Here is a 26666-nt window from a genome sequence, read left to right on the forward strand (position 1 = left end):
TTGTGAGAATGGTTACAGACAACCCACAGATCACTTCCAAAGACCTGCATGAACATCTTGCTGCAGATGGTGTATCTGTACATCGTTCTACAATTCAGCGCAATTTGCACAAAGAGCATCTGTATAGCAGGGTGATGAGAAAGAAGCCCTTTCTGCACTCACACCACCAACAGTCACTTGTTGTATGCAAATGCTCATTTAGACAAGCCAGATTCATTTAGGAATAAAGTGCTTTGGACTGATGAGACAAAAATTGAGTTATTTGGTCATAACAAAAAGTGCTTTGTATGGCTGTATGGCTGAAGAAGAACACCGCAGTCCAAGAAAAACACCTGCTACCTACTGTCAAATTTGGTGGAGGTTCCATCATGCTGTGTGGCTAGTTCAGGGACTGGGGCCCTTGTTAAAGTCGTGGGTCGGATGAATTCAACCCAATATGAACAAATTCTTCAGGATAATGTTCAAGCATCAGTCACAAAGTTGAAGTTACGCAGGGGTTGGATATTCCAACAAGACAATGACCCAAAACACAGTTTGAAATCTACAAAGGCATTCAATGCAGAGGGAGAAGTACAATGTTCTGGAATGGCCGTCACAGTCCCCTGACTTGAATATCATTGAAAATCTATGGGATGATTTGAAGCAGGCTGTCCATGCTCGGCAGCCATCAAATTGAACTGGAGAGATTTTGTATGGAAGAATGGACAGAAATACCTCCATCCAGAATCCAGACACTCATCAAAGGCTATAGGAGGACAGCATCTAGAGGCTGTTATATTAGCAAAAGGAGGCTCAACTAATTATTGATGTCATATCTCTGTTGGGGTGCCCAAATTTATGCACCTGTCTAATTCTGCTATGATGCATATTGCATATTTTCTGTTAATCCAATAAACTTAATGTCACTGCTGAAATGCTACTGTTTCCATAAGGCATGTCAGATATTAAAAGGAAGTTGGTACTTTGAAAGCTCAGCCAATGAGAAACAAAAATCCAAAGAATTGAGGGGTGCCCAAACCTATTCATGACTGTATTTTTATTAATTACAGTAATCCCTCGCTACTTTGCGGTTCACTTTTCGCGGATTCACGACTTCGCAGATTTTATATGTAAACATATCTAAATATATAACACAGATTTTTCGCTGCTTCGCGGGTTTCTGCAGACAATGGGTCTTTTTACTTCTGGTACTTGCTTCCTAAGTTGGTTTGCCCAGTTGATTTCATACAAGAGATGCTATTGGCGGATGGCTGAGAAGCTACCCAATCAGAGCACGCAGTTAAGTTCCTGTGTGCTGCTGATTGGCTCAGCGATGGAGTGCTGCATTAACCAGGAAGTCTCATCTCACTCATTCAGCATTAACGTGCTACTGCTTCAGGGGCCGTGTCCAAGCACCAACAGAAGATGCAAATGATTGCAGAAAAGGTAAAAGTTTTGGATATGTTGAAGGAAGGGAACAGCTACACCGCTGCAGGACACCATTACTTCATCAATGAGTCCACAATTCTTTTTATTTAAAAAGGAGGAAAAGCATATAAGATCTACGGCCGCAGTGTCCTTTAACCAGGGCGCAAAACGAGTTGCAAGTGGACGTGATAAGGCAGTAGTCTGGATGGAATCTGCTTTAGGAATCTTTGCAACAAGGTCGACGACGTCATGACCTCCTACAAGCTGCTACGTGTACTTCGCTATACAGTAAGTGTAAACTTATCTACTGATTTCATATTGCTTAGCAGTTGTCCCTGTTATTAACAGAGTAAAGGGTGGGTTGTAAACAATACAGGGAGGGTTTAAAAACATCCAAATACACGTTAAATAATTAAATAAATATGGTGTCCCTACTTCGTGGAAATTCAGTTATTGCAGTCGGCCTTGGAACCTATCTCCTGCGATAAGTGCGGGATTACTGTATTACGTATTTACCCTACTTATACGAAAGAAAACGTGCTTGCACGAATTACATTCTAGCACTGTGGGAGACATAGCAGTACAGTACTGTACAGTAGACGGGTTTACCTTTACATTTGTTTTTTTTTAGGGTAATATATTAAGCTGAGTCAGTCAGTCATTTTCCAACCTGCTATATCCTAACACAGGGTCACGGGGGTCTGCTGGAGCCTATCCCAGTCAGCACAGGGTGCAAGGCAGGAACAAAACCTGGGCAGGGTGCCAGCCCACCACAGGACACACACCAGGGACAATTTAGAATCGCCAATGCACCTAACCTGCATGTCTTTGGACTGTGGGAGGAAACCCACGCATACACGGGGAGAACATGCAAACTCAACGCAGGGAGGACCCAGGAAGCGAACCCAGGTCTCCTAACTGCAAGGCTGCAGCGCTACGACTGCACCACCGTGCCACCCATTAAGCTAAGTTTGAAATGAAATTAGTTTTGGAGACATATTTAGGGTTTAAACTATAAAAAATAGGCATTTATAAGCATTTTTTTGACCACACCCAAAATTTGTGGTTTTTCACAATGTGTGGGTGCTCTAGAAATGGAACCCCCGTGAATTTCGGGGGCCGACTGTAAAACTGGGAACTATACATTAACAATTGATAAATGACACTAAATATACTGTTAATATCAGGATATGATTAGCAGTTCAATGTGATACAGTACCACATGTCTCAAACCACAAAATAAGGAGCCATGTTCATTCATGTATTTCATTCACTTTTTGAATTGAATTACTGAAATTAGCTTTTCAATGATATTCTAATTTATTGAGAAGCACCTGTAATATATAAAACATACATTACACCTGTATTTTTTTTATTTGTGATTTAGGGGATTCCTAATATGTAATGTACTGTAAACTACTTAGTAAAGCAAGTCAAATTATCTTAGAAGGTCTTGTTTCCTGAGATTCCAATTCAATTTCCCTACAGCTACATGCAATTCTAATTCCTGGACTGGCCTTTGCCATGCATTCTCAATTCAATTCATGAATGGCCCCAACCCTGACACATTGCCCACAGCAGTAGACAGACTACAGCAGGCTCCACTGCTGTCAGCTAAGAAGATATGGCTACAGGGGGCATATGATCATCAAGAAAATGTCACATACTTGGTTAAAACTTTTCTTACAAGCAGCATGAATCCATGGATCCACACTGCTAGCAGCAGTAATGCGACGCTGTGGTCAATGATTTCTTTGGCACAAATTAGGCTCCTAAATATCGTTTGAGGATCATTTGAATACCACACATTACCTAATAATTTATATTCCTTTATGGCCACAGTCTATTCTTTATAATGATTTACTTCCATCAGTATTTGCGCTATATATAAATGTAATGAATTATTATTATTATTATTAATTACGTGACAGACTGTAAAGCTTGCATCATCTCAAATCGTTTCCATGAGCAGGACAGTGATTTTGTGGCGTGAGGGCATTTTTAGCTCAGGATGCATTAGTTTTGTTGTCTCCGATTGCTGCAACTTGGCACATGCAGTGGTATTCAGTACGGTCTTAACAGTGATCCAAAGGTGATCTGTCCCAAGTCCATTTTTGGCTCAGCCCTACTGCTACGGTAAGGTCAGACGCTTAGTTTTTTTTTCTTTTCTTTTATTCTATTGTGATATGTAAAACAGGAGACATCAGACAGACAAGTTTCTCTTCTGTATGCAAGGTCCAAAAACACCTGCCTTCCGTATTCCTCAATACATTATATGCACTGTATTTCCGGAATATTCATTGGTTGTCAGCTCTCATGCACACAGAGCCCACGTTTACGAGTAAAGACAAAATCAAACCTGCTTCAATTTATCAGGGTGAGTCATGGACTAGTTGGAGTGAGTCACTGGGTATGTCAGACTACACGACTGCTTAAAACTTGCTAAAATAATCTAAATTAAGACTACAACTGAAAAAAATGCTAGAAAAGTTGTTGACATGGGCCTTTAGTGAGCACAAAACAAGTTCCACTTGTCTATGAGGCTAAAGTGGCAGGCCTTTAAGCCACACAGACGCCAGGTCAATTCCCAGCCCTGGATCGAAGCAAGACTCTTCACCCAACAATTCCTCAACATGTGAGAATACTGGAACAGCTGTGCTAAACAATGGTAATCTGCATTATCATGGATCATGGAAAGAGGGACAAACGGCTGATAACCTACCTTCAGATATGAAGCAAAAACAAAGAAAACATAATGCGAGCTTAACACAAAAAAAGAAACAATAAAATTATTACTTTTTATTTTCCTCCAATAGGAAACAAGAAAACTCTTTTCTATGTGCAGAAAAAGAAACTGTGCTTTGGTTTGCAGTATTAATACTGAACAAATTAGACCCCTACTTATTTCTCCCCCCTCCCCACCCAGGTACAGAAAAAACTTAAAATCAAATTTAAAAATAAAATGTACCAAAACAAAAAATAAAGATATAGATCACATATGACCAAGCAAACCACTCACTTTTAAAGATGTAACAAAGGGCATATTGGTTTCTTTACAAATGTTATTATCTTTCATTTTCTTAATAATTAGAAAAAAAAATAAACACTCAAAAACACTCAACCCGACCAGTACGTCCCTTCTTCCTGGGATCTGCACTTGCCAGACATCAGTCAGCTGCACTCTTTACTTTAAAGAGTAGCATGTCATCTTCTGCTTTACAATTACACAAGAACATAGGATCACAGGTAACAAGCGTCTCCTTCCCAGCACTCTCACCTCAACCTGCCGACAGAGAACAGGGGTTACTAAAAAGTCATCACTTAGCAGGGTGGATGTGGGCAGCTACAGTGAAAGGTCTACCTACATCTGAGGTCTGCTCAGTGGCACTTATTATTCAGAGTGAAGAAGGAATAGGTTTACCTTAACTCAAGTTTAAGATTTTACAAGGTGGACTCTCAGTAATCAAAAGTGTAGAAGTAGACATATGGATTCATTGGCTACCACTAACCTCAGCATTCTTCTGCCTTACTTAAAGCTTAAATGGTGAAACAAGTCACAATATTCAAATAATTAAAAACACTCAAGTCTGTGCTCTACATTACTTACAGCTTACTGGTAAATTCTGATCTAAACAAGACCCATTATGCTTATAATGCCTGTAATTTATCTACTGGCTGACAACCAAAAGTGCAGTTAGAGAGGAAGTGAATTAGCTTTACGAGAATAAAAGGCAGCCAAAGCCCCCATGGCAATGGGGAATGGAAAAAAAAAATCTGCAAATACAGTAAAAGCCTTATTAAAGTAACCCCAAAGGAGAAGATATCAGTTGTTTGAGAACAAACAAGGCAGCAAGAAAAAAGTTTAAAAACATTAAAAAGGTGATGTCGGAAGGTGGGGGGTGAGGGGGTTAAGTCATGCGCAGCTGAGCCGAGAGACAAAGATCAGTCAAGGAGGTGTCGATGTCTTAAGCCAGGCACTGGAGAATCCAGCCATGTTTATCCACAAAGTGACACTGCTTACTCCCAAGAAAGTGAATTTGAATCCAACATGCTAGAAACTGTGAAGTTAGCTTACACTTTGTTACTCATCCAAATTGACAAACAGAGAGGTGGGTTACACACAAACAAGCAGCAGGAAGAAGTAATGCAGGGCGATAAGGATTCACGCTATGAATGCAGCATTAACGTCACAAATCAGGCAGGTAGGAAATGAAGTCAGGGCAGTTCAAGGAAAGGAATATGCAGGGATAAAAGCAGCCAAAATATTCAAAGTTCAGCCAGTTCTAGAGAGTTCTTACGGAAAGCCACAGTCTGAAAGCTGGTAATCTGAACCACACCTGAAGAAGGCTGGCTGGCCAGAGAGGTGGAAACACAGTCCGATGTAGGTTCTGTGGTCACTTGGAGCTCATCTGCAAAATGAGAAGAAAACATTGACAATACATCAGTTCTAATAAACTGGGGGTGTACAAGTGGCTGATGATGGCCAAGACTGACCAACACATCACATTATAGTCACTGTGGGCGCAGTAAACATACATTACCAAGTTGTAGCTGGTGTCACTACGTTGCCAACACAATTTTTTTTTGAAAGACTAACTTGAATTATGGTAACTTTTATTGTCTATATCAAAACATGTCAAAATATACCTACTGCAATATTTTAACAGGCAAGTGACAAGAAACCACTGATTAGTCAGTCAGTCAGTCATTGTCCAACCCACTACATCCTAACACAGGGTCACAGGGGTCTGCTGGAGCCAATCCCAGCCAGCACAGTGCGCAAGGCAGGAACAAATCCCGGGAAGGACGCCAGCCCACAGCAGGACACACACACTAGGGACAATTTAGGATCGCCACTACACCTAACCTGCATGTCTTTGGATTGTGGGAGGAAACCCACGCGGACACGGGGAGAACATGCAACTCCACGCAAGGAGGACCCAGGAAGCAAACCCAGGTCTCCTAACTGCGAGGCAACAGCGCTACGACTGCACCATTGTGCCGCCAACCACTGATTAACTTGATACAGAATTATATAATAAACTTAGTGAAACAATGACAATTATTAACATAATTTTCAGTTGAAACAGCTTCTAATTTGAGCACACAGGATTCTTAGCATATTTAGAGGTAAACAATTGTAACAGCCTTTGGGAAATTGAATGTTTTTAACTGTTTACATTATCGACGAGGTGTGATCAAAAAGTATGGTGAATGTTGATGCAGAGCACTATCCAACAGCAACGCTAAACAGTTCAACGCAGGTTCTGACATGTCCATCCTAGAGCCGAGTTTGTGACCAGTTTCTACTTGTTCGATACTGTCAGTCGTTTGTGAGCCACTGTTGAGTTCAAGTGTGTTTTTCAAATTTGTCGTTAACAGTGGATATTGAGCAATGCATTAACACGAAATTTTGTTTCAAATTGCAAATAGCTCAGGAAACCTATCAGATGTTAAAATCAGTTTATGGTGACACTGCACCGACAATTAGGACAGTTTAAAAATGGTTTGGTCGATTTCATAATGGATCGGACTCTGTTGAAGACGAGAAAAGATCAAGATGTCCTTCAACATCAATAACCGAGGAAAATGTTGAAACGGTTTCATTCTTCATCATGACAACGCTCCTTGTCACACATCCCTCCTTCTAGTACAACAATTTCTGTTGAATAAAAAAACATTATGCTGTGTTCACATCCACCTTATCTGCCGAATCTGGCACCGTGCGACTTTTGGCTATTCCCAAAATTGAAAATGACCATGAAAGGCAAACGATTTCAATCCATTGAGGACATCCAGACAGCCCAACTAAAGACACTCTCTAAAGAAAACTTCCAAAACTGCTTCGCAAAGGGGCAGGAGTGTTGGGATAAGTGCATTCAAATTGGAGGAGAGTATTTTGAGGGTGACGAGCAGTTGTAAATCTTTTACTACAATAAACGTTTCTTTTGTAAAACATTCACCATATTTTTTGATCACACCTCGTACTATGGAAAATAATAATAATTTATGTATTAGCATAAATAGACATAAAAGTAATTAACAGCTTCTATAAGCATTAAATTTAGTATAAATTAGACATGTCAAGCAAATAAGATATGCTAAACAAATTGTTAAATAAAGGCACATGCCATATTTCTTTTTTAATTAAAGCTTAGCTCTAGCCACCAATATATCCTGTTAGCTTCAGGACCAAGGAAGAAGGAATGATAAGATAAGAGAGCCCAAGAGTGGAAGAGGGGGTACATTTGCAAGCTCAAGGCCAACCAAAAAATAAGCGAAGCATAAAAATAAAGATGAACAATAGACAGTAAAAATACCGGTGGCCAGCTGCAGAAGGAAGTTGGCTAGAAAGCTAGCTGTGTGAAGGGGCGACGGGGGGTCGGGGTGGGGGCTGAAAGCACGCTAAGGAGATGCGCTCAGATCATCTGCTGGCTTGCTGCAGCTGTTGCTGGCGAGCTACGCTTTTCTGCTTGTCGTTGTTTTAAGAGCTGGGAGTACATGAAGTGTGTCTGCTAAAAAGCATTCCAACAACTGCTAGGTTAGATGTCCAGGAACTTGTTTTAAAATTATTTTTAAGTAGGGTGTGACGTTCAAAAGTCACTGTCTCACGGGTTTTGCTTCCTAAGGTTGTAATGTCTAGTCTTGCGTGTCGTCCAAGTGTCTCTCTGAGATGATCAGATCTCGATCGCTTTGCTCAACCCCCCCAGAGGCGCACTACATTCCTGCCACTTCATGTCGTGAAGTGGGGGAGCTGAACACACGCTAAGGAGAAGTGGACGGATCAGCTACTGGCTTTGTGCTGCTGCTGCCGAGGCGCGTGTTCTGCTTGTCAATCATTTGGTCATTTAAAAGCCTGTACAGCAGCTGTCCTTCTGTCTCACTGCCTTGTCTTGCATGATGTTAAAATGTCTCTTGCGGGACGTCAAATTGTCTTCCAAGAAGATCACGTCTCGTCTCCCTGCCAAGATTTTTTTTTTTTTTTTATAACAGAGATATTTTATGAATTTTTCATGCATTTGAGGTTTTATGGGTTTGCACTGTGTTGATTTGCTTTTGTGTTTCATACAGGATATAAGATTTGACGTAGCTGATAGACTGGGAAAAAAACAAACCTGTGTAAATACAGTAAATACACATTTTTACAGCAGAAAAGCTGTAGTGCAATTATAATGATTAAAATCTTTAAGTGCATGTATATTTTCATTTCAGCAGCACTTAACTGCCAATATCACTTAACTGAATCAATGTGTGAGAATATATATTTTTTGTGAGACAAATGGTGAAAACTTTTTTTTAATTTAAGCTTTGTTTTAGATATGTACTTTAGAGAAAAAAATTAAACAATATGACAGCTTGTAATTATGAGAAGCATTTTGTTTTGTTTAATGCCATACATATATTTTTATTAGTTAAAAAAGTAAGTATTTTAAGGGAATTTGATTTTATTCTTTTTATAGTCACTGAACAACAACAAGCTTACGGAATTTCATTTCGTTAATGAAAAATGAACAGGTAACACCTGTGGTCTGTAGTTTATAATACAAAGTTAACACTTTAATATAGAACATAAGGTTTCTTCATATAATTTTTTTTTAAAGAGACAATAATGAGATCAGTGATCAGCCATAAAAAAAAAAAATAAAATTGAGATGTGCAATGCTCCACATATTCTTCAAATTATTTCACCTAAAAGTATACTGACAAGCCTGTGTTCACAAATTAGTAGGTATTTCAGCTCAATTTTACATTTCATTGCAGTTATCAGTAGTTGTTTCAATAAGATCATTACCTATAACTTTTGTAGTTTGAGATGATAACTGAAGCTGCATTACCCCAGTGGTTGCATCACAAGACTGTAAACCACAAAGTTAAAAGTTTAGTTGCTGTGTTTTACTCTCTCTGGCCCACTGCAAATCACTTAACATGCATGTGCTGTAAATGTAAAAAAAAAAAATACATAGATACAAAAGAACAACAGTTTCATGCATGTTATGTACCCAGGCATAGCAGATTTCAATAACAAAGTAAAATACACAAATCATGGCTAATTAGCTGGTTTTAATCACATAATGTTGAACTTTTTAATATTACAACAAAAGTGCATAGTTGTAACACAGGCAGAAAATCTATTTAAAATAATTTGTTGCAGAACAGTGACTATAAATTTCAAGAACATAGGTAAAAATCATGTTTACTTGTTCAAGCTATGATGTTTAGGGTAAGCATACCAGGGTATTGGGTTTTGCTGTACTGTGTGTCTAACTGTATATGTGTTATGCACTGCAGTTGTAGAGGACTACTGGAAAAAATACTGGCAGGCCTTGGGTTTTCTAACTGGTGTTCTTTTGCATGTCTGTACTGTATAGCTTACACTTATATTTATTTATTTGCTTGGCAGACGCTTTTAATCCAAAGCGACTTACAAATGAGGTAAACATAATTGAGTAACATTAGGCTAGGGCCTGTTTGTTCAGCAAGTGTAGCAGGACAGGTAACAAAAGTTGCTTGCCACAAATGAAGATGTAATAACTAATACATTTACAATCATAGATTAACAAATCTTTAAAGCAATTAAATTCTACCAAAAATTTGAAAGATCAAAGTTTTATTTATTTATTTTTTCCCAATCAATTAGGCAGATTACAGATAAAAAAAAAAGCATATTTAATTTATTTACGTTTTCAGCCTTTGCAAAGCTGGCTTGTACAGAGGTTAAAAATAGAGAACTCCTGAGATTAGAGCGGAGTATGTGATTCTTTTAATAATATTCTAATATTAATAACCCTGGTAGAACTTTTTCCACACAGAGAACTCCAAGTATATGGAGCATTTTGGACGGTCAAATCCCAAAGCAGTAATATTCTTTCAACACTAAATGCAGAGTATTACTCAACACCTCAAGGATCTTTCAAAGCTGCCTTTCTTGTTCTTTCCATCTAGCAAATGGTACACAGCTACCATTGGCAATTGCACATGTAGATTCAGGGTCTGTTTATCTCCACAACAGTTAATGAAATTTAAGCAGCTGATGTCTAATGAATCGCCTGAAATGGCACAAAGGCAAGTGGTAAACTGCCAGAGGCTAAAAACAAACAAGAGGGTAATCAACAAAGTTGGGACACATGTAGGGATTGTTTGCGTTGGCCTTTAAGGCTTAATTAACTTCCAGTGCCACAGAAAAGCTGTAAATTGTTAACCCATTACTTGTTCCCCGACAAAGACATTTCTGTGTAACTCTAAAAATTACTTTTTAGTTTTTGGTATTCCAAACTCTTTTTTTAATCTCTGGGAATGCATTGCTTACCTTTGTACCATTTCAGGTTATTCACTGGACATCAATTACAATGGACTGTGATGCCCCATCCAGGGATTATTCCTGCATTGCACCCAGTGCTTGCTGGGATAGACTCCAGCTTCCCCAACGACCCTGCTCTGGATAAGCGGGTATGAATTTCATTGCACCATATACACTAGGAACTATGTGCACATGATAGACTTGAAACTGAATAAGTTATGACATGCCATGTCTGTTCTCATCTATATATTTAATCTTACAGTTCCTTCTAAAACATTCTCCCAGGTGAAATCCTGTATAACAATAGTTAGAGTCTCATTAAATGAAAAAGAATGCTTTATTATGCCCCCGAGACCTAGAAAATTAATTTACAAATTTCATTTAATCATAATCCTTAAATGTTGAGGACTAGATCCATTCCTTATTTAGATTAGACAATCTCCAATTACTGTCTTATTACTAAATATTACCTTAATAACGTTTACGGTATAAAAATTTCAAACACAGGCACAACCAATTTGGAGTTGCCAGCTGAAATAACACTCTCATCTTCAGTAGAGGATGAGAGAGCTAACAAGAAAGTAACTCATGCTGATATGGTAGGAGGTATGAGGGCAGTGACCATATTGGAATTCAAGAAAGGACGCAAAAAGATACCAGGCTACTGCTAAAACAGTTTGCAACCCAAAATAATTTTCTATAAAAAAACTTTAATTTAAAAATATTAAACAATACTCCTCGTTGTGAGCATTCTTCTTAACAAGTACTGTAACAAGTGCAGAGAATACGCTAGTACTTACAAAGTACAAAAGAAACTTGCCCAACTTCCATAGTCTCCATTAACATCTTTGTTTGAACGCATTTTAGCCAGTAATAAGGAGCATAGAGGTAGTATTTTGTGACATTATAAACTTATTTCACAGTGTGACCCCCTTGATTATCTCAGGCAGTGAAATAAAGGGACATCTCAATCAATATCTCAGACAAGGAGTGCAGTTCAATCATCCATAATACACACTCTTCATTAGTTCATATAAATCACTGTGTAATTTGTTACTTTATAAAAACTTAGGATTACCCAGTTTTTTAAAAGCAGAAAGGTCAGCAGAGTCCACCTTTCAATTGAAAGAGCAAGCCAGTGTGTGGGTCTCTTATAGCTACACTGCTGCTGTTAGGCGCACTTGAAGGCTGATCTATACTTGACATATATGGAAACTGTGAATTCTTTGTGCAGAAAAGGTAACATGATCAAAGCAAAAACAGAGAAGCACATACTTCACAGTGTGTCTCTTTCTTCCTGTATTGCACAGTGGCACTGTGGGAACTTTAAAAAGAGGAAAAATGAAAAACCCTCAACAAAACCTGTAGTGACTGGTGAACAGTCACTTTTTCCTTGGTTCTGCCAGAAGCTAGAACATTACCACTATCACTTGTTTAAGATTTAAAGCCTTAAAAGGAAACACTCAACCCAAAAATTACTTTTTTTTTTTTTTTTTTAACATTTTTTTTATGTTACTTATCCCATGTAGTTTGTTGTGGTGGGCATGAAATTTTTTAACCTCATGTTCCCATGCAGAATGAGAAAAAACATATAATATAATATAATATAATATAATATAATATAATATAATATAATATAATATAATATATCCATATTACTAACCGAGAATGGTAAACCGGAAGGCACGGACCCAGGTACACGGCGATGGACGCAGGCGACATAGTGCGCAGGCGCCTACAGCGTGCGTCTCATAAACCGCAAGCGAAGTCTGATCCACCGCGAACGAAGGAGTCACGGCTCAAAAACGAAAGAGCTCAACTAATGAAGGAGTCACGGCTCCAAAACGAAATAGCTCAACTAACGCCACACAGAAAAGAGGATTCTGCACTGCACCCCAGAGTCAAACGGAAGACACTATGGAGTCCGCAAAGGTCCACAAAGATAGTACGGAAGGCGCGAGAAAGTACGAAAGGCGCAGGCGCCTACAACGCGCTTCTGAACTAAACGTCCACACTACACAGCATGGTCCGGGTAATAAGAATAAACGAACTCTCCGTATTAAACGTTCGGCATCCTCACACGTTCAAACCATATAGCATATGTGAATCCCATTACAGTGATGCATTATTAACAGTACAACCACAGAAAACGCTCCATATTAACAGTAAGTGCAATTATCCATATTACTAACGGTAGACAGCAGATAACTAATGGAGTCACGGTCACGGCTCCAAAACAATCCAGCTCAACTAATGGAGCTACAAAAACGAGCCCGCATGGATAAAATCATTAAATGTGGGCGCCTACAACGCGCGTCTGAAACCTTGGAAGCAAAACTGTCTCGGCTCCAAAACCAAACAGCTCGACTAACGGAGCTACAAACACGAGCCCGCCCGCATGGACAAATACAATGAACATAGACGCCTACAATGCGCATCTGAAACTGCGGAAGCAAAGCAGGCACGGGTTCAAAACGAAACACCACAACTGACGGAGATACACAAACGAGCCCACCTGGATAAAATCAATGAACGCAGGCACCTACAACGCGCGTCTGAAATGCCGCAAGAAAAGCAGGCACAGCTCCAAAAAGAAAGAGCTCGACTAACGGGGCTACAAACACGAGCCCGCCTGTATAAAAACAATGAACGCAGGCGCCTACAACACGCTTCTCAAACAACGCAACCAAAGGAGTCATGGCTCCAAAACGAAACATCTCAACTGACAGACATACAGAAACGAGCCCACCTGAATACAATTAATGAACGCAGGCGCCTACAACGCGACTCTCAAACAGCAGAGGCAATACATAAACGGCAAAGAAAGGAACGACAAACAGCCGCTAAACAATTCCGCCAATTAGCTGACAACGCATTCTGTAATGAGTCCACTATTAATGAACATTCCTTAGGATTAATGAATATCATTTGCTGTCATTGTCATTCACTTAACTTCCCTGAAGAAACAACTGGCAATACAACTAATGAGTTTACATGTTGTTATCAAAAGGGTCAGGTTAGACTCCTTTAGATGAATATCCTGAATATCTACAGAAGCTTCTAACTAACAATGTACCCAAAAGTAAAAACTTTATGGACTGCATTGGATCCTATTCATTTCCTTTTGCATCCAGGGTAAATATCAGGCCACCAGCTGGCAATGGCAGACCCTTCCTGAAAATAAGCAATACACAGAGCTGATAATGAGAAACATCGCTGAAGTCATAAACAGTCACCCATTAGCTAAGTCTACAAAAGTACTTACAGGATCACATTCTAACAATACTGTTTTGATTCCTACAGTTGACCTCCCAAGTTCTTACCTGGAATTACCTTTTACACTTAAACGACGCCAATTTCCCATTAAACCTGCATTTGCCATGACGATCAACAAATCCCAAGGACAAACCATGGACAGAGTTGGCATATACCTCTCTGAGCCTGTACTTGGACATGGACAACTTTATGTAGCCTTCTCAAGAGTTCGGCGTTCATCTGACATTAAAGTTAAAGTTGTAGATACTCCATACCAAGGGAAACTCATTCAAGGACAACACACCATCTTTACTACAAATGTTGTGTATAAAGAAATATTCCAATAAATCTTTCTAATGTGCCATGCTATGGGTTCTTTACTTCCTTTGTTCATCATCTACACCTTTACACTCCAATATATCTCATATATACATCAATGTATTTCGGGTTACCCAACACCAGGGGTTGGCGAGCGAAGCGAGCAGGGGGCAAAGCCCCCTAGTAATATAATATAATATAATAGTGACCCATTCTGACCCAATAGCAAACAATGTGAAAAACCCCCATGGAAAAAAGAAATACAAAATTCTAAAGGGTTACATAATCCACATGATGGTTATCCATATTTGTCATCCATTTGTATGCTTAAAATGTACAAATTACATGCATTTTTTTGCTAAAATTCTGTAACTACTTCTGGGACACAGAATAGAAATATTCCCACAATATTCCACCTTTGAATTGATGATCTGCCTCTTCCCCTCATTTACTGACCATGAGTCCCATCTTCATTTTGCATGTTTTGAGCATAGTAATGCATGATGAACATGTGGATTATGTGACACGAAATAAGCGAGAATCACTTTTCTTTTCCATGGGCGTTTTTCATATAGTTTGCCACTGGACAGAACTGGTCACCTCTACGTTCTATTATATTAAACTATCTTCTCTGGTTCTGCATGAAAATGAGACATTTTTTTCTCGGCAACCACTACAAACTACATGGGGTAACAAAACAAAACAAAAAAAAAATTGCTGGTGTATTAGTGATTATGGAATGTAAGAACTCTCTTGTGAAAGTCCACTTGAATCCCCTGTACCTTAGCTATTGGACAAAGCCTGGAGTGGATGATGCAGCTATTTAGGCTTATAAAGCTAGCAAAACTGTGATGATTATGTTTTTTTGATTCCTCTACCACCTTCAACAACATAGAGAAATCACTGTTAAAAGGATAAGCTCAGAGATAGGCAGGTGAATGGGCCTATGGCATTCTGGATAATGGCCTATCTATGAGGCAGATCTCAATTTGCGAGGCTGAAGGACTATGTCTCTGATGTGGACGCAAGTAACACTAGAGCATCACATGGAACATAGCTGAGAGTATATATACAACACCAGGTCATATCACTTGTAGAAATTCTCAAATGATTCTGCACCTATCAACTGTATAGGCAAGGGGTGGGTGAGATAGATTTCTTAGTCAAGTGGAGAACTTTGAAAATTGTGTGCAATTCAACATCAGCAAAACCAAGGAACAGGTTATTGCTTTAAGATGCACTACGCAGTCTCTACACCCAGTCATAATTCAGGGAGAGGCAAGCAGAGCAACTGTATGAGAAAGGGCAGAGCAGACTGTTTGTCCTTGGGAGACTGTGCTCCTTTAAAGTCATAAGTGACATCCTTTACATGTCCTATATAGTAACTCTGTGATGGGCAGTGAGATTTTCTATACTTTGGTGTTTTGGGGCAATAACTTCACTTCAAAACAGGCCACTTAATCAAGAATCTCATTAAGGAGACAGGCTCGCTTATGGGATACACTCTTGACCCACTAGAGGTATTAGTGGAGGAGAGAATAAAGACAAAACCGATGATCTGTGTGATGAAATGTTGGGCTTATTCTGCCAGCTCAATCCACCAGTGACCTTGTGGTGTGCAAATGACTGAACATGCCACCGCCTCTTTTATAGATATACATAATCTACATACAACACTGATTAGTGTAAAATGTCAACTGGGTAACACTTTAGTTTAGGTACTGCAAAAATGCATCCATTATTCAAAAGTACACTTACGTAGCAAGACCTTAACAATGGCTTCTGTGGGTCTTCATAATACTTAAGAAACATCAGTAGATCAGTTATTCATCTCTGTGCAGGGCAGCATATTAACATGCTGGTCAAATTACTTGTTAATATGAAGGATTCACTGGTTGTATACTGAATATTTAGTATCAAGAGAAATATGTCTCATTTAAGCCACCTCACACCACTCCAAAGTGAAGTTTTGTTAGTATGACACATTGCAGAGATGAATAAACACTTTATTAATGCTTTTTGTTTTGAAGACCCCAAGGAGTGTTTCTTAAGGTCTTATTACATAATAGTAAATGAATAATATATGTATTTTTGCAGTAAATAAACTAACGTGTTACTGTCTACTGTAACATCTCAAATACAGGACTATAAAAATACATTAAAACATTGTATTAATGTGCAGCCTGAAAAAAAAAAAAATTGACTATACTATTGCCAGCACTAGGAGCAAGGGATAGGGAGTGCTGCAAGCTCCTCTGAAAAATCAAGTCTTTCTTCTAAATTTTCATAAAGTCTTTCTGATGATCAAGAAATAATGTGTATAAAACACAAGGGATAAAAGTTACCCCTTTGGACATTCTGGACAAAAAGAAGGAGAATGGCTAGAAGGGGGAACATGTGCCAGTATGTGTACTACTGCATAAGAATGATGTGTTGCATAGTAGTAACTAAATTTGCACTATTTACAAATGAAAAGTACCTGTTTCAGTGTTCTGCAGAGCATCAGGAGACTCATTCATTTCATCCTTAAAAGTATTATTGCTGTTCTCATCCTCATTGTTATGAGTGCCAAGTACTTCATTATTTACAGTCTCTTTATTATCTAACTGCTTATCAACGCCCTCCTCTTCCTTTGGAGATTCATTGTGTGCATCATTTTCCACATTTGGAATATCAACTTCATTATTTACAGTCTCTATATTATCTAACTGCTTATCAACGCCCTCCTCTTCCTTTGGAGATTCATTGTGTGCATCATTTTCCACATTTGGAATATCAACTTTATCTGTTTCTTCAGTTACAAAAGATTCAGTTGCCTCTATAAACTCCTCTTCAGGGCAAACAGACACAGTTTCACTTGTCTCCTTAAGCTTGTGGCATTTTGAAATGTCTGTTTGATCCATCTTTCCTTCTATAGAAACAACTTCCTCAGTCTCCCTTTGAGGTTTGCCAGGGCTAAAGCCTTCCCCAGTGCTATCCAACCTGAGAGGGCTATCACCCAAACTACTGCGTGGAGACTGCAGATCCATTTGGTCTCCCCAGCTCATACCCTGGGGACAATCCTGAGGAGAAAATGGGCTCAGTGGTGGTTTTGTTTCTGAAGATGTCTGGCATGCCGGAGACCTTTGAACATTTGATATCTGCAGTTTAGGATTACTCTTCCTTTTTCTTGCAGGCTTTGGTCTTTCTTTCACCTTTGTTGTCATTGGGACAGAAACTGGTGCGACTTTTTTTTTTGTTTCTGCAGAGGATATGGGAACAGATGTTGAGGACTTTTCCTGCTGCTCTGCCTCCTCTTCCTCCTCTTCATCTCCTTCTCCTACCACTACTACTTCATCTTCTTCATCCTCCCACTGATCTTCATCATCTTCATGGCTTTCTATTTCAGGAGCACTTTCAGGTGGCATGATACTCTGTTGCATACAAAAAAAAAAAAATATATATTATATAAATATTAGAAAAAAAAAAAAACAGAATTGCACACCGACTCTTATGCCAGTAATTTTTAACCAGAGGATTACAGGAAAGCATATTAAACACATTCAGGATGACACTTCAAAATTTCCCTAAACTGTTGCTATGCATCTCTTATGTACAGTAATCCCTCGCTACTTCGCGGTTCACTTTTCGCGGATTCACGACTTTGCGGGTTTTTAAATACAAGTGATTGCCCGCCTATCGCGGAAGTTATGTTCCAGACCCATCAGCAACAGGAGAAAATCCGCGATATAGAAAGACCATATAAACAAACATTTTTATAGTTTAAGCCTTAAAATACCCATCCCACATGCTTTAAACACATGTAAACTTATAAAACACACTTTGTTAACACATATGATATGTGGATGTCGGGCTAAGGATATGAGTAACATCTCACTATTATAAAACATTTTAACTTCACGCAAGACAAGACAGTGAGACAGGAAAATTGGTGATGTACAGGATTTTAAATTATTGACAGGCAGAGCGACAAGCAGCACAAAGCCAGCACAAAGTCCACTTCTCCTTAGCGTTCATTCAGCTCCCCACCCCCTTGACAATGCGAACTGCGCCTCCGGGGAGGGGGGCTTTGAGCGAACGTGCGTTCAGCCCTCACAAAACCACACACACACACACTCCTCCTCCTTCCAAACCCGCAGAGGGGCAAGCAGGCATTTTGGCAGAAGCAGCACAAAGTCCTTTTCTGCTCAGCGTGAGTTCAGCTGCCCCCCTTCACAAAGCGAGTGCAGACAGATCGACGTCTGATCGCTGCGTGCAGTGTGCAGTGTTGGTCTGCGGTGTTTAAGAATGTAGAAAGTGTTTAAGAGCATAGGAAGTGTTTATAAGAGTGTGGGAAAGGTTAACAAGAGAGTGAGAAAGATTTATAAGAGTGTGGGAAGGGTTTATAAAGCCTTAAAATATGTATAAATAATAAAATAAATATAGGTCGCTACTTCGCGGATTTTCACCTATCGCGGGGGGCTCTGGAACGTAACCCCCGCAATAGGTGAGGGATTACTGTAATTAAATTTTATCTTATTTTAATGCTGCACGGTATTATTGTAGATCTGGGGCAAAAAAAAAAATCAATTGACTAAAATCATCATCATGTTATTTTGGGTACATTATTGCCAAGTAGATAAAAGATGTATGTATTGATTTTTACTAACATCTTTTCATCTACAAAATGTTACCTCAGTGTTAGTGTTTTTATGTTCTATCATTATTTTATAGCACTTTGAAACTGCAGAGAATCTAGCTAATGGCAGGAAATGGAGAAATCACACCCATTACATTTATCTTAGTAAAGAGAAAAAAATGTGCTTAACCTATAATCTCTTAAGTATTGGACAAGCTGTCAGAAAGTTAACTTTAGCAACTTCACTGAAATCCAAAGTCAGATTAAATCACGCTGAACTTGCAAGATATTTATTATTTTCATACGGATTACTGCATTTTCAGAGAAAATTGTGTTAAAATATGCAATGTTATGGATGCTATATTATTTTCCTAGGACACCAATGGCAGCTGACAGACCATTCGAACTTCAATAAATACACACCATTGCACACATAAAACACTTTACCTTCTTGCAGGCAGAATCTTCCATTTTTAATTCTCCCAACATCTTGTCTTCCTCATTCTCAACCCATCGGTTGTCATGCATACTGTTGAAATGAAAATATCAGTTTACACATGGGGACAAAATCTGTATCAAACAAACGTGTTACGATGTGATGACAGCTATGTCTTTTCCTTCACTCATTTAATCAAACCTTACTGTTCAGGGACACAAACCTTTGTCAAAAGAAGCAAACTTAAATTTATAAAACTTTATCAACTTATAAAAAGGCATTGGTCCATCTTAGGTTACAGTCGTGAATATACCCAGATAGTAGAACCAGCAGTTAATCCAAATGGCATGACTCTAAGATGTGGAAAGGGAAATCGGAGAGGATGTGCAGATTCCGCATGGCAGCTTGGGTTGAAGTTAAAATCAGATTTTCTAGCAGTCTGAGGCAACAGCCTTGACTGCTGAGCCAAACTGCTGCCCACTCTGCTCATTTCTATTTATAAATTATGAAAAAACAAACTATTCTGAAACCAAAAAATAGACAAGAGAATTTTAGAAAGCTTAACTACAAATTTAAATTGCCCAAATAAATTAAAAATGAAATCCAACAACCCTACCTGTAGTTATTTGCTGGTCCCCTTCCCTTCCTTTGGGATCGTCCTTTGACTGGTTCTCTCATTTTGCTCTGAGGCATAAAGTCTCCAAACGTGGGCGCTTTGTGACGAGGTCTACCATCATCTACAGATAGAGAGATAGAGATAGATAGATAGAGATAGAGATAGATAGATACTTTATTAATCCATCCATCTATCTATCTAAGGGGAAATTCACATACTCCAGCAGCAGCATACTGATACAAAAACAATATTAAAGAGTAATAAAAATGCTGGTATAACAGACAATAACTTTGAATAATGTTTGACTCATGTCACACAAGATTTATCTGGACACAGTTAAGTGAAACCAATAAGAGAGATGCCAAACATACACAAATACATATTCTATTCTCTTCAGTGCAAAATAATATAAAGCCAAAGACGCTGAAACAACTGGTTTTGAAATTTATTCTGTGAAAATAAATCAACAATGTAAGTATGTAGGAGTAAATACATTTAAGTAAGTATGTAGGAGGTTCTGTGGTGGGTTGGCGCCCTACCCCCGGGATTGGCTCCTGCCTTGCACCCTGTGTTGGCTGGGATTGGCTCCAGCAGACCCCCGTGACCCTGTGTTCAGATTCAGCGAGTTGGGAAATGGATGGATGGATGGATGTAGGAGGTTGCCCTGGGAGCATCTGGCTGACATTTCCTATTCAAGAAGACTAGAATTAGTGGCCAAAATGTGGTTGGTGCCCATCATAGGGGAAACCTTTGGAACAGATTGCTGCCTCCCTAACCCTCAGTTTTCACACATTTCTTATAACAATGCCATGAGGGTCACTGCATTTCACTGAAAGTTAATGGCATGCTAATGATGAAACTAAACCCTTGTGCAAGCACAATTCAATGAGGCCACAAAGAAGTGTCAAGAAGGCTCTGTTAAAGCATTTCACAATTCAGGAATGGTAAGCAGGGCACCCACCAGGGTGTGCTCAGTAAGGGGGAAGAATCATTGAGTTTGACTGGGGATAACAGTAAAAGGTTGAAGAATTTTTAAACAACATCTAAACTACATGAATATGTGAGCATTTAAACCTATACCTAAATATGTATTTTTGTTATCCACATTACTAACCGAGAATGATAAACTGGATGGACGCAGGGACATCCGGCAATGGGCCGTGGACGCAAAAGACGTACTGCGCATGCGCCCCACAAATCCAGAGCCCCCACCCCCCGCAAGCAACCGGAACCGGATGGAATGCAACCTAAAATAAGAAATGAGGCACCGCGCACAGAAAAAAAGAGTCAGACCACAGAAAAAAGGAGTCAGACGCCGGCGCTGTGCACAAAACTCATTGCACATGAAACGGGACACACACAAAGAGGAGGATTCAACAAGCCCCTACCACACAAAAAAAAAGAAGCCGCGAGCACCACACAAAACCCATTGGACACAAAACGGGACAGACTACGGACATAGCACACGAAACGTACACAAAAACGACGATTCAGACCCACGACCACACTAACATAAATAACAAATGACACACAAAGCCCCATTTCTAAATGAACCGTCCCTATTAAACATACGTCATCTTAATACGTTCACACTATGCAGCATAGGTGGATCTCATTACAATGTGGCACTATTAACCGTTCAACCGCAGAAAAGGCTCCATATTAACAGTGAGTGCGATCCTCCTTATTACTTATCCATATTTCTCACGCTGAAGAACAAACAAGTCATGAATTCACGATCACGGGTACAACATGAACGTAGACGCATGCAGCGCGCGTCTCACAGTGCTGCATCGAAACAGGCACGGGTTCAAAACGAAACACCTCCCGTCTCAGACATACAGAAACGACAGCGAAGGGACAAAATAAATAAACGCAGAGGTCTACACCGCGCATCTGGAATGCCGGAAAACAAGCAGGCAAGGCTCCAAAAAGAGAAAGCTCAACTGACCGACATACAAAAACGGGCAAGGCTCAATACAAACAAAGCACGCCGTAAACTACAACGGGCTTCTCACACAGCACAGGCAAATCGATTACAGCTCCAAAACACCACGTCCCAAATACTGGACATACAACGACGCGCCTCTCAAACGGCACAAGCAAAACATACAGGTCACGGACATCAACGACAGACACCTGCTAAACGCTTATGCCACTTAGCTGACAACGCGTTCAATAATGAGTCCACTATTCAGGAAAATTCATTGGGATTAATGAATGTCATTTGCAATCATTGTCATTCACTTAACTTCCCTGAAGAAACAACTGGCAATACAAGTAATACATTTACACGTTGTTGTCAAAAGGGTCAAATTAGACTGCCTCCTTTACATTCATATCATGAATATCTACAGAAGCTTCTAACTAACGATGTACCTGAAAGTAAAAACTTTATGAACTGCAATAGATCCTACAAATCGGTATCCACTATGAACATGAACAGTGGCACTGCACATTATATCCGTCTTGCAAAACTGTTAATTATTGATGAATGTACAATGGCATCCAGTCACTTACTCAACACCATTCATAAACTTCTACAAACGTTGATGAATAATAATATTCCCTTTTGATGAAAGGTACTTTTATTAGGAGGAGATTTTAGACAGTGCTTAGCTATTGTTCCACATGCCATGCACTCAGCTATTGTTCAGTGCACCTTAAAATACGCAGACAATTGGCATTGCTTTCAAAAGATACAGTTAGTACAAAACATGCGATGTCCAGATCCAGATCATAACAATTGGTTATTACAACTGGGAGATGGTACACTCACCAATACAGATAGACTTCACCCAGATATTATTACAATTCCTCAAGCCTTTATCTGTGACGACTTAGTTACAGAGATATTTGGAACAGCAATCTCATTAGACCAAATGTCCCTTTTAACACAACGCACTATATTATGTCCAAAAAATATTAATGTGTAAAACATAAATACCCAAGTCATTGCATTACTTCCTGGAGAAACACAACTCTTTCTAAGCTCTGACAAAGTTGACTATGATCACGACAATGACCATCTTCATTGACCTTACAAGTTCTAACCTGGAATTACCTTTTACACTTAAACGGCGTTTACAAAGAATTTTTCCAATAAACCTTTACACTGTGCCACACACTTTATTGTTTGCTTTCTATATGCATCATCTACACCTTCACACTATTCTACATCTCATTCATACATCACACTCTTTGTCATTTCCCAACACCAGGGGTTGGCGAGCGAAGCCAGCAGGGGGCGGAGCCCCCTAGTAAGGACAGAAGGGAAGTTCTCTACTAATGCAAAGTACTCCATACCAATTATAATGAAAACCAATCGTTTCTGTAGCCTGCCAGGTCTGACATTAGGTATTCATGTTATAAATTTCATGATAAAGAAGAGATTAAACCTCCCAACTATTTCTACTGGTATTTTCAACAACAGAACAGACAATCTCCTGAAAAATAAAAACTAAACAACAAAAAAGTTCACCTCTCCAACTGTCTTGGTCTTGTCCTTGTCCCACTGATTCTCCAGCCTCTTCTTTGAACCTGTGGTTTTTGAACAAATAGCATCAGATCAAAGAACCAACAACAACAAAGCTGTAAAATAAGCAAAGTAATATATTCAAACATAGAATAAAATGCAGCTCTTTTCTAAAAGCGTATTGACCACTTGTGATAGTGCGGGTCAGCCCCACACTACCGGGTCCTTCCTCTTGCCTCTTGAAAACACTACTGCTGCTAACCTACCTTAGAGATGAGGACACTCACACAGTGCACAACTCAAGTCAAAAATAAAGTGTCCAAAAACTATGCAGTGCTACCTTTTCAATAAATAAATACATAAAATTGCTGGTTAAAATCAGTCAAATAAATAATCCTTTAAAACAAGATTAAAAACATGGCAGGAATCTGTCCTTAAACACTGACATCTCCTTGTCTTAACCGTAAGCAGGTCCTTACAGCCAAGGAGGCACCTAACCAGCAGTTCAGGCAACCTTCTGCTCTGTTCCTAGGCTTAGGACCCTGTAGCCAATTCTGGCTCCAAGCAAGGCACCACACCAAGGCTCAGACTCCTGCTGCCAGGCTTGCATCCCTGCGGACCATGGCACTACCTGCAGGACGCCTCACTGAGCCTCTCATTCCCCTGCAGCCACTCTGCCCATCTCTGGTGAGTTGCTCCAACTGAGCAGTGCATGCGAGTCATTATAGCTTCCAGATTGCAGATTCCCTGAGCATCAGCCACATGCTCCCTTAAGGGACTTCCTCCCGGCTGTCTGCCTTCTCTCTGTATCGTTCACTTGTAGCAGCTAATTCTTACTCCTGCCTTCTCTGTCCATCTTGTACCCTACTTCCTTTTTTTTTTTGTTTCCTTTCCGATTCTCCACGTGATTTCTTCCCCCTTTTCTTGTGCCGGCTCTTTCTTATATGCCTCCATAGGCACAAGCATAGCATTTCAAATCGCGAAGGTATGTGTCACCCCAATTACTCCACCAACTACCCACAACTACATGAGCACTCACACGTAGGCCAGCCAATTAATTATTTATTTATAAAACAACCGCTTCTTCTGGGGCAAAGACTCGCTATACCACACCACTGTTTAATTTCTTTCTTGGTTGTCTACAGATGTTAACTATTATTAATCAAGAGTCTATTCAGAAACATAGAAGTTGCATTAATGACCAGAAACCAGAGATACTCACATGCCATCTGATTTCTGAGCATCCCATTCACGTCGCCACTGCCCCGTTGCATTTCGATGACGAGCCAGCCTTTCCTGATCAATCTGCTCTCGTTCTTTTTTCCATCGCATGTACTCTGCCCTTTCCCTGCCAGTCATGGACATGGTCATGTCAGAAGATACTTTGGGAACAGGACGTCGGTTCTAAGGTTAAAAATATAATTGTGGAAATTGATCCAATATTGCAGACAAAAGGAAACAGACTAAAATATAACAGTCAAAAACAACAAATGAATACATGCAAAAAACCTGATTGCTTTTTTAGTGTGCAAGAGCACCCTATTCTGCAGTAGCTTTGTGAAAATAACCATTCTGTTTTAATCACCTTACTATAACTACAATGGAGGTACACAAAACCAAACAAAAAAAGGGAAAACCTTAAGTTAAATGCTTTAAACTGTGTTGTAAAAAAAAAAAAGAACAATACTTTGTTATCCACCTTGATAAAAGGATAAATGTCTATGGGTCCTTGGTTGCTATGTCTCAGTCCTTCCAACAGATGGCACAGTACAAACATTAACATTTCTTTAAGGCATTCCTTAACACTAGAATTACCAAAGTCACAAAAAAAACTCAAATCCGGCCCACCTTAAATCCCTTCGCACCTCTCTGTCAGCGTCTTTTGTCCTGTAAATGTGCCGATAAAGACAAGCAGCCTGCTATTCAATCCCCCCACCGCCGCAGAACGTGCAAAAAGTTCTCCTAGCTCATGCCTTGATTATCTGAGAGTGAAGTGCTGGAGTTTTAGAGTGGAAATAATAGATCGTTATTTGGAACACATGCATTTCATGTGTGTTCCATTTCTACAATAGTCTGTGTAAACACATTGTTAAAACAGAAACGTTTTTCATATTTTAGTAATAAATGATAAAATGTAGGCATAAACTATATAATGTGTGAAGCCTGGAGTCCAAAGATCAAATAAACACTAAAAGGTTCAAGGATGATACAACAGCTTCCGTGGCGTAGCGGTAAGAAATGCTGACTTGTAATCAAGAGTCCTCCGTTCGATTCTGACTGCCTCCTATATTTACCGTTTTCAGTAGTGAGCTGCTCTTATTGTTAATATTATACAATAAACACATACATTTGATTTGCATCTGTAGCAGCCGGTGTACATTTATAGTACAGTAATCCCTCCTCCATCGCGGGGGTTGCGTTCCAGAGCCACCCGCGAAATAGGAAAATCCGCGAAGTAGAAACCATATGTTTATATGGTTATTTTTAGAATGTCATGCTTTGGTCACAGATTTGCGCAGAAACACAGGAGGTTGTAGAGAGACAGGAACGTTATTCAAACACTGCAAACAAACATTTGTCTCTTTTTCAAAAGTTTAAACTGTGCTCCATGACAAGACAGAGATGACAGTTCTGTCTCACAATTAAAAGAATGCAAACATATCTTCCTTTTCAAAGGAGTGCAAAGCAAGCAGTCAAAAAAAAAATCAATACGGCTTTTTGGCTTTTAAGTATGCGAAGCACCGCCGGTACAAAGCTGTTGAAGGCGGCAGCTCACACCCCCTCTGTCAGGAGCAGGAAGACAGAGAGAGAGAGAGATAGAGAGAGATAGCGAGAGACAGATAAAAAAAATCAATACGTGCCCTTTGAGCTTTTAAGTATGCGAAGCTCCGTGCAGCATGTCCTTCAGGAAGCAGCTGCACACAGCCCCCCTGCTCACACCCCCCTACGTCAGCGCAAGAGAGAGAGAGAGAGAGAGAGAGAGAGAGAGAGAGAGAGAGAGAGAGAAAGTAAGCTGGATAGCTTCTCAGCCATCTGCCAATAGCGTCCCTTGTATGAAATCAACTGGGCAAACCAACTGAGGAAGCATGTACCAGAAATTAAACGACCTATTGTCCGCAGAAACCCGCGAAGCAGCGAAAAATCCGCGATATATATTTAAATATGCTTACATATAAAATCCGCGATGGAGTGAAGCCGCGAAAGGCGAAGCGCGATATAGCGAGGGATCACTGTACTTGTAAA

General features: G+C 39.7%; 1 protein-coding gene across 3 annotated transcripts in view; it reads right to left on the reverse strand.

Moving 5' to 3' along the window:
• Nucleotides 1–4186: 4186 nt before the first annotated feature.
• ccdc9 (coiled-coil domain containing 9) overlaps nt 4187–26666 on the reverse strand; it is a 62884-nt gene continuing 40404 nt past the window's right edge. Inside the window, exons 10-16 of one of the 3 annotated variants that reach the window (XM_028797237.2) lie at nt 24646–24827; nt 23430–23488; nt 19949–20069; nt 19344–19425; nt 16758–17691; nt 5745–5816; nt 4187–4690 (exon numbers count right to left, since the gene is read on the reverse strand). In XM_028797237.2, coding sequence (XP_028653070.1) covers nt 4686–4690; nt 5745–5816; nt 16758–17691; nt 19344–19425; nt 19949–20069; nt 23430–23488; nt 24646–24827 — 1455 coding nt within the window. In that variant the 3' untranslated portion in view covers nt 4187–4685. Of the gene's footprint in view, nt 4691–5571; nt 5817–16757; nt 17692–19343; nt 19426–19948; nt 20070–23429; nt 23489–24645; nt 24828–26666 lie in introns of those variants that run through there. The other 2 variants (XM_051936276.1, XM_028797244.2) reach the window with 2 other exon arrangements.

The sequence above is a fragment of the Erpetoichthys calabaricus genome, chromosome 1, assembly GCF_900747795.2.
Source record: "Erpetoichthys calabaricus chromosome 1, fErpCal1.3, whole genome shotgun sequence".
In the NCBI taxonomy this organism is placed as follows: domain Eukaryota; kingdom Metazoa; phylum Chordata; class Cladistia; order Polypteriformes; family Polypteridae; genus Erpetoichthys; species Erpetoichthys calabaricus.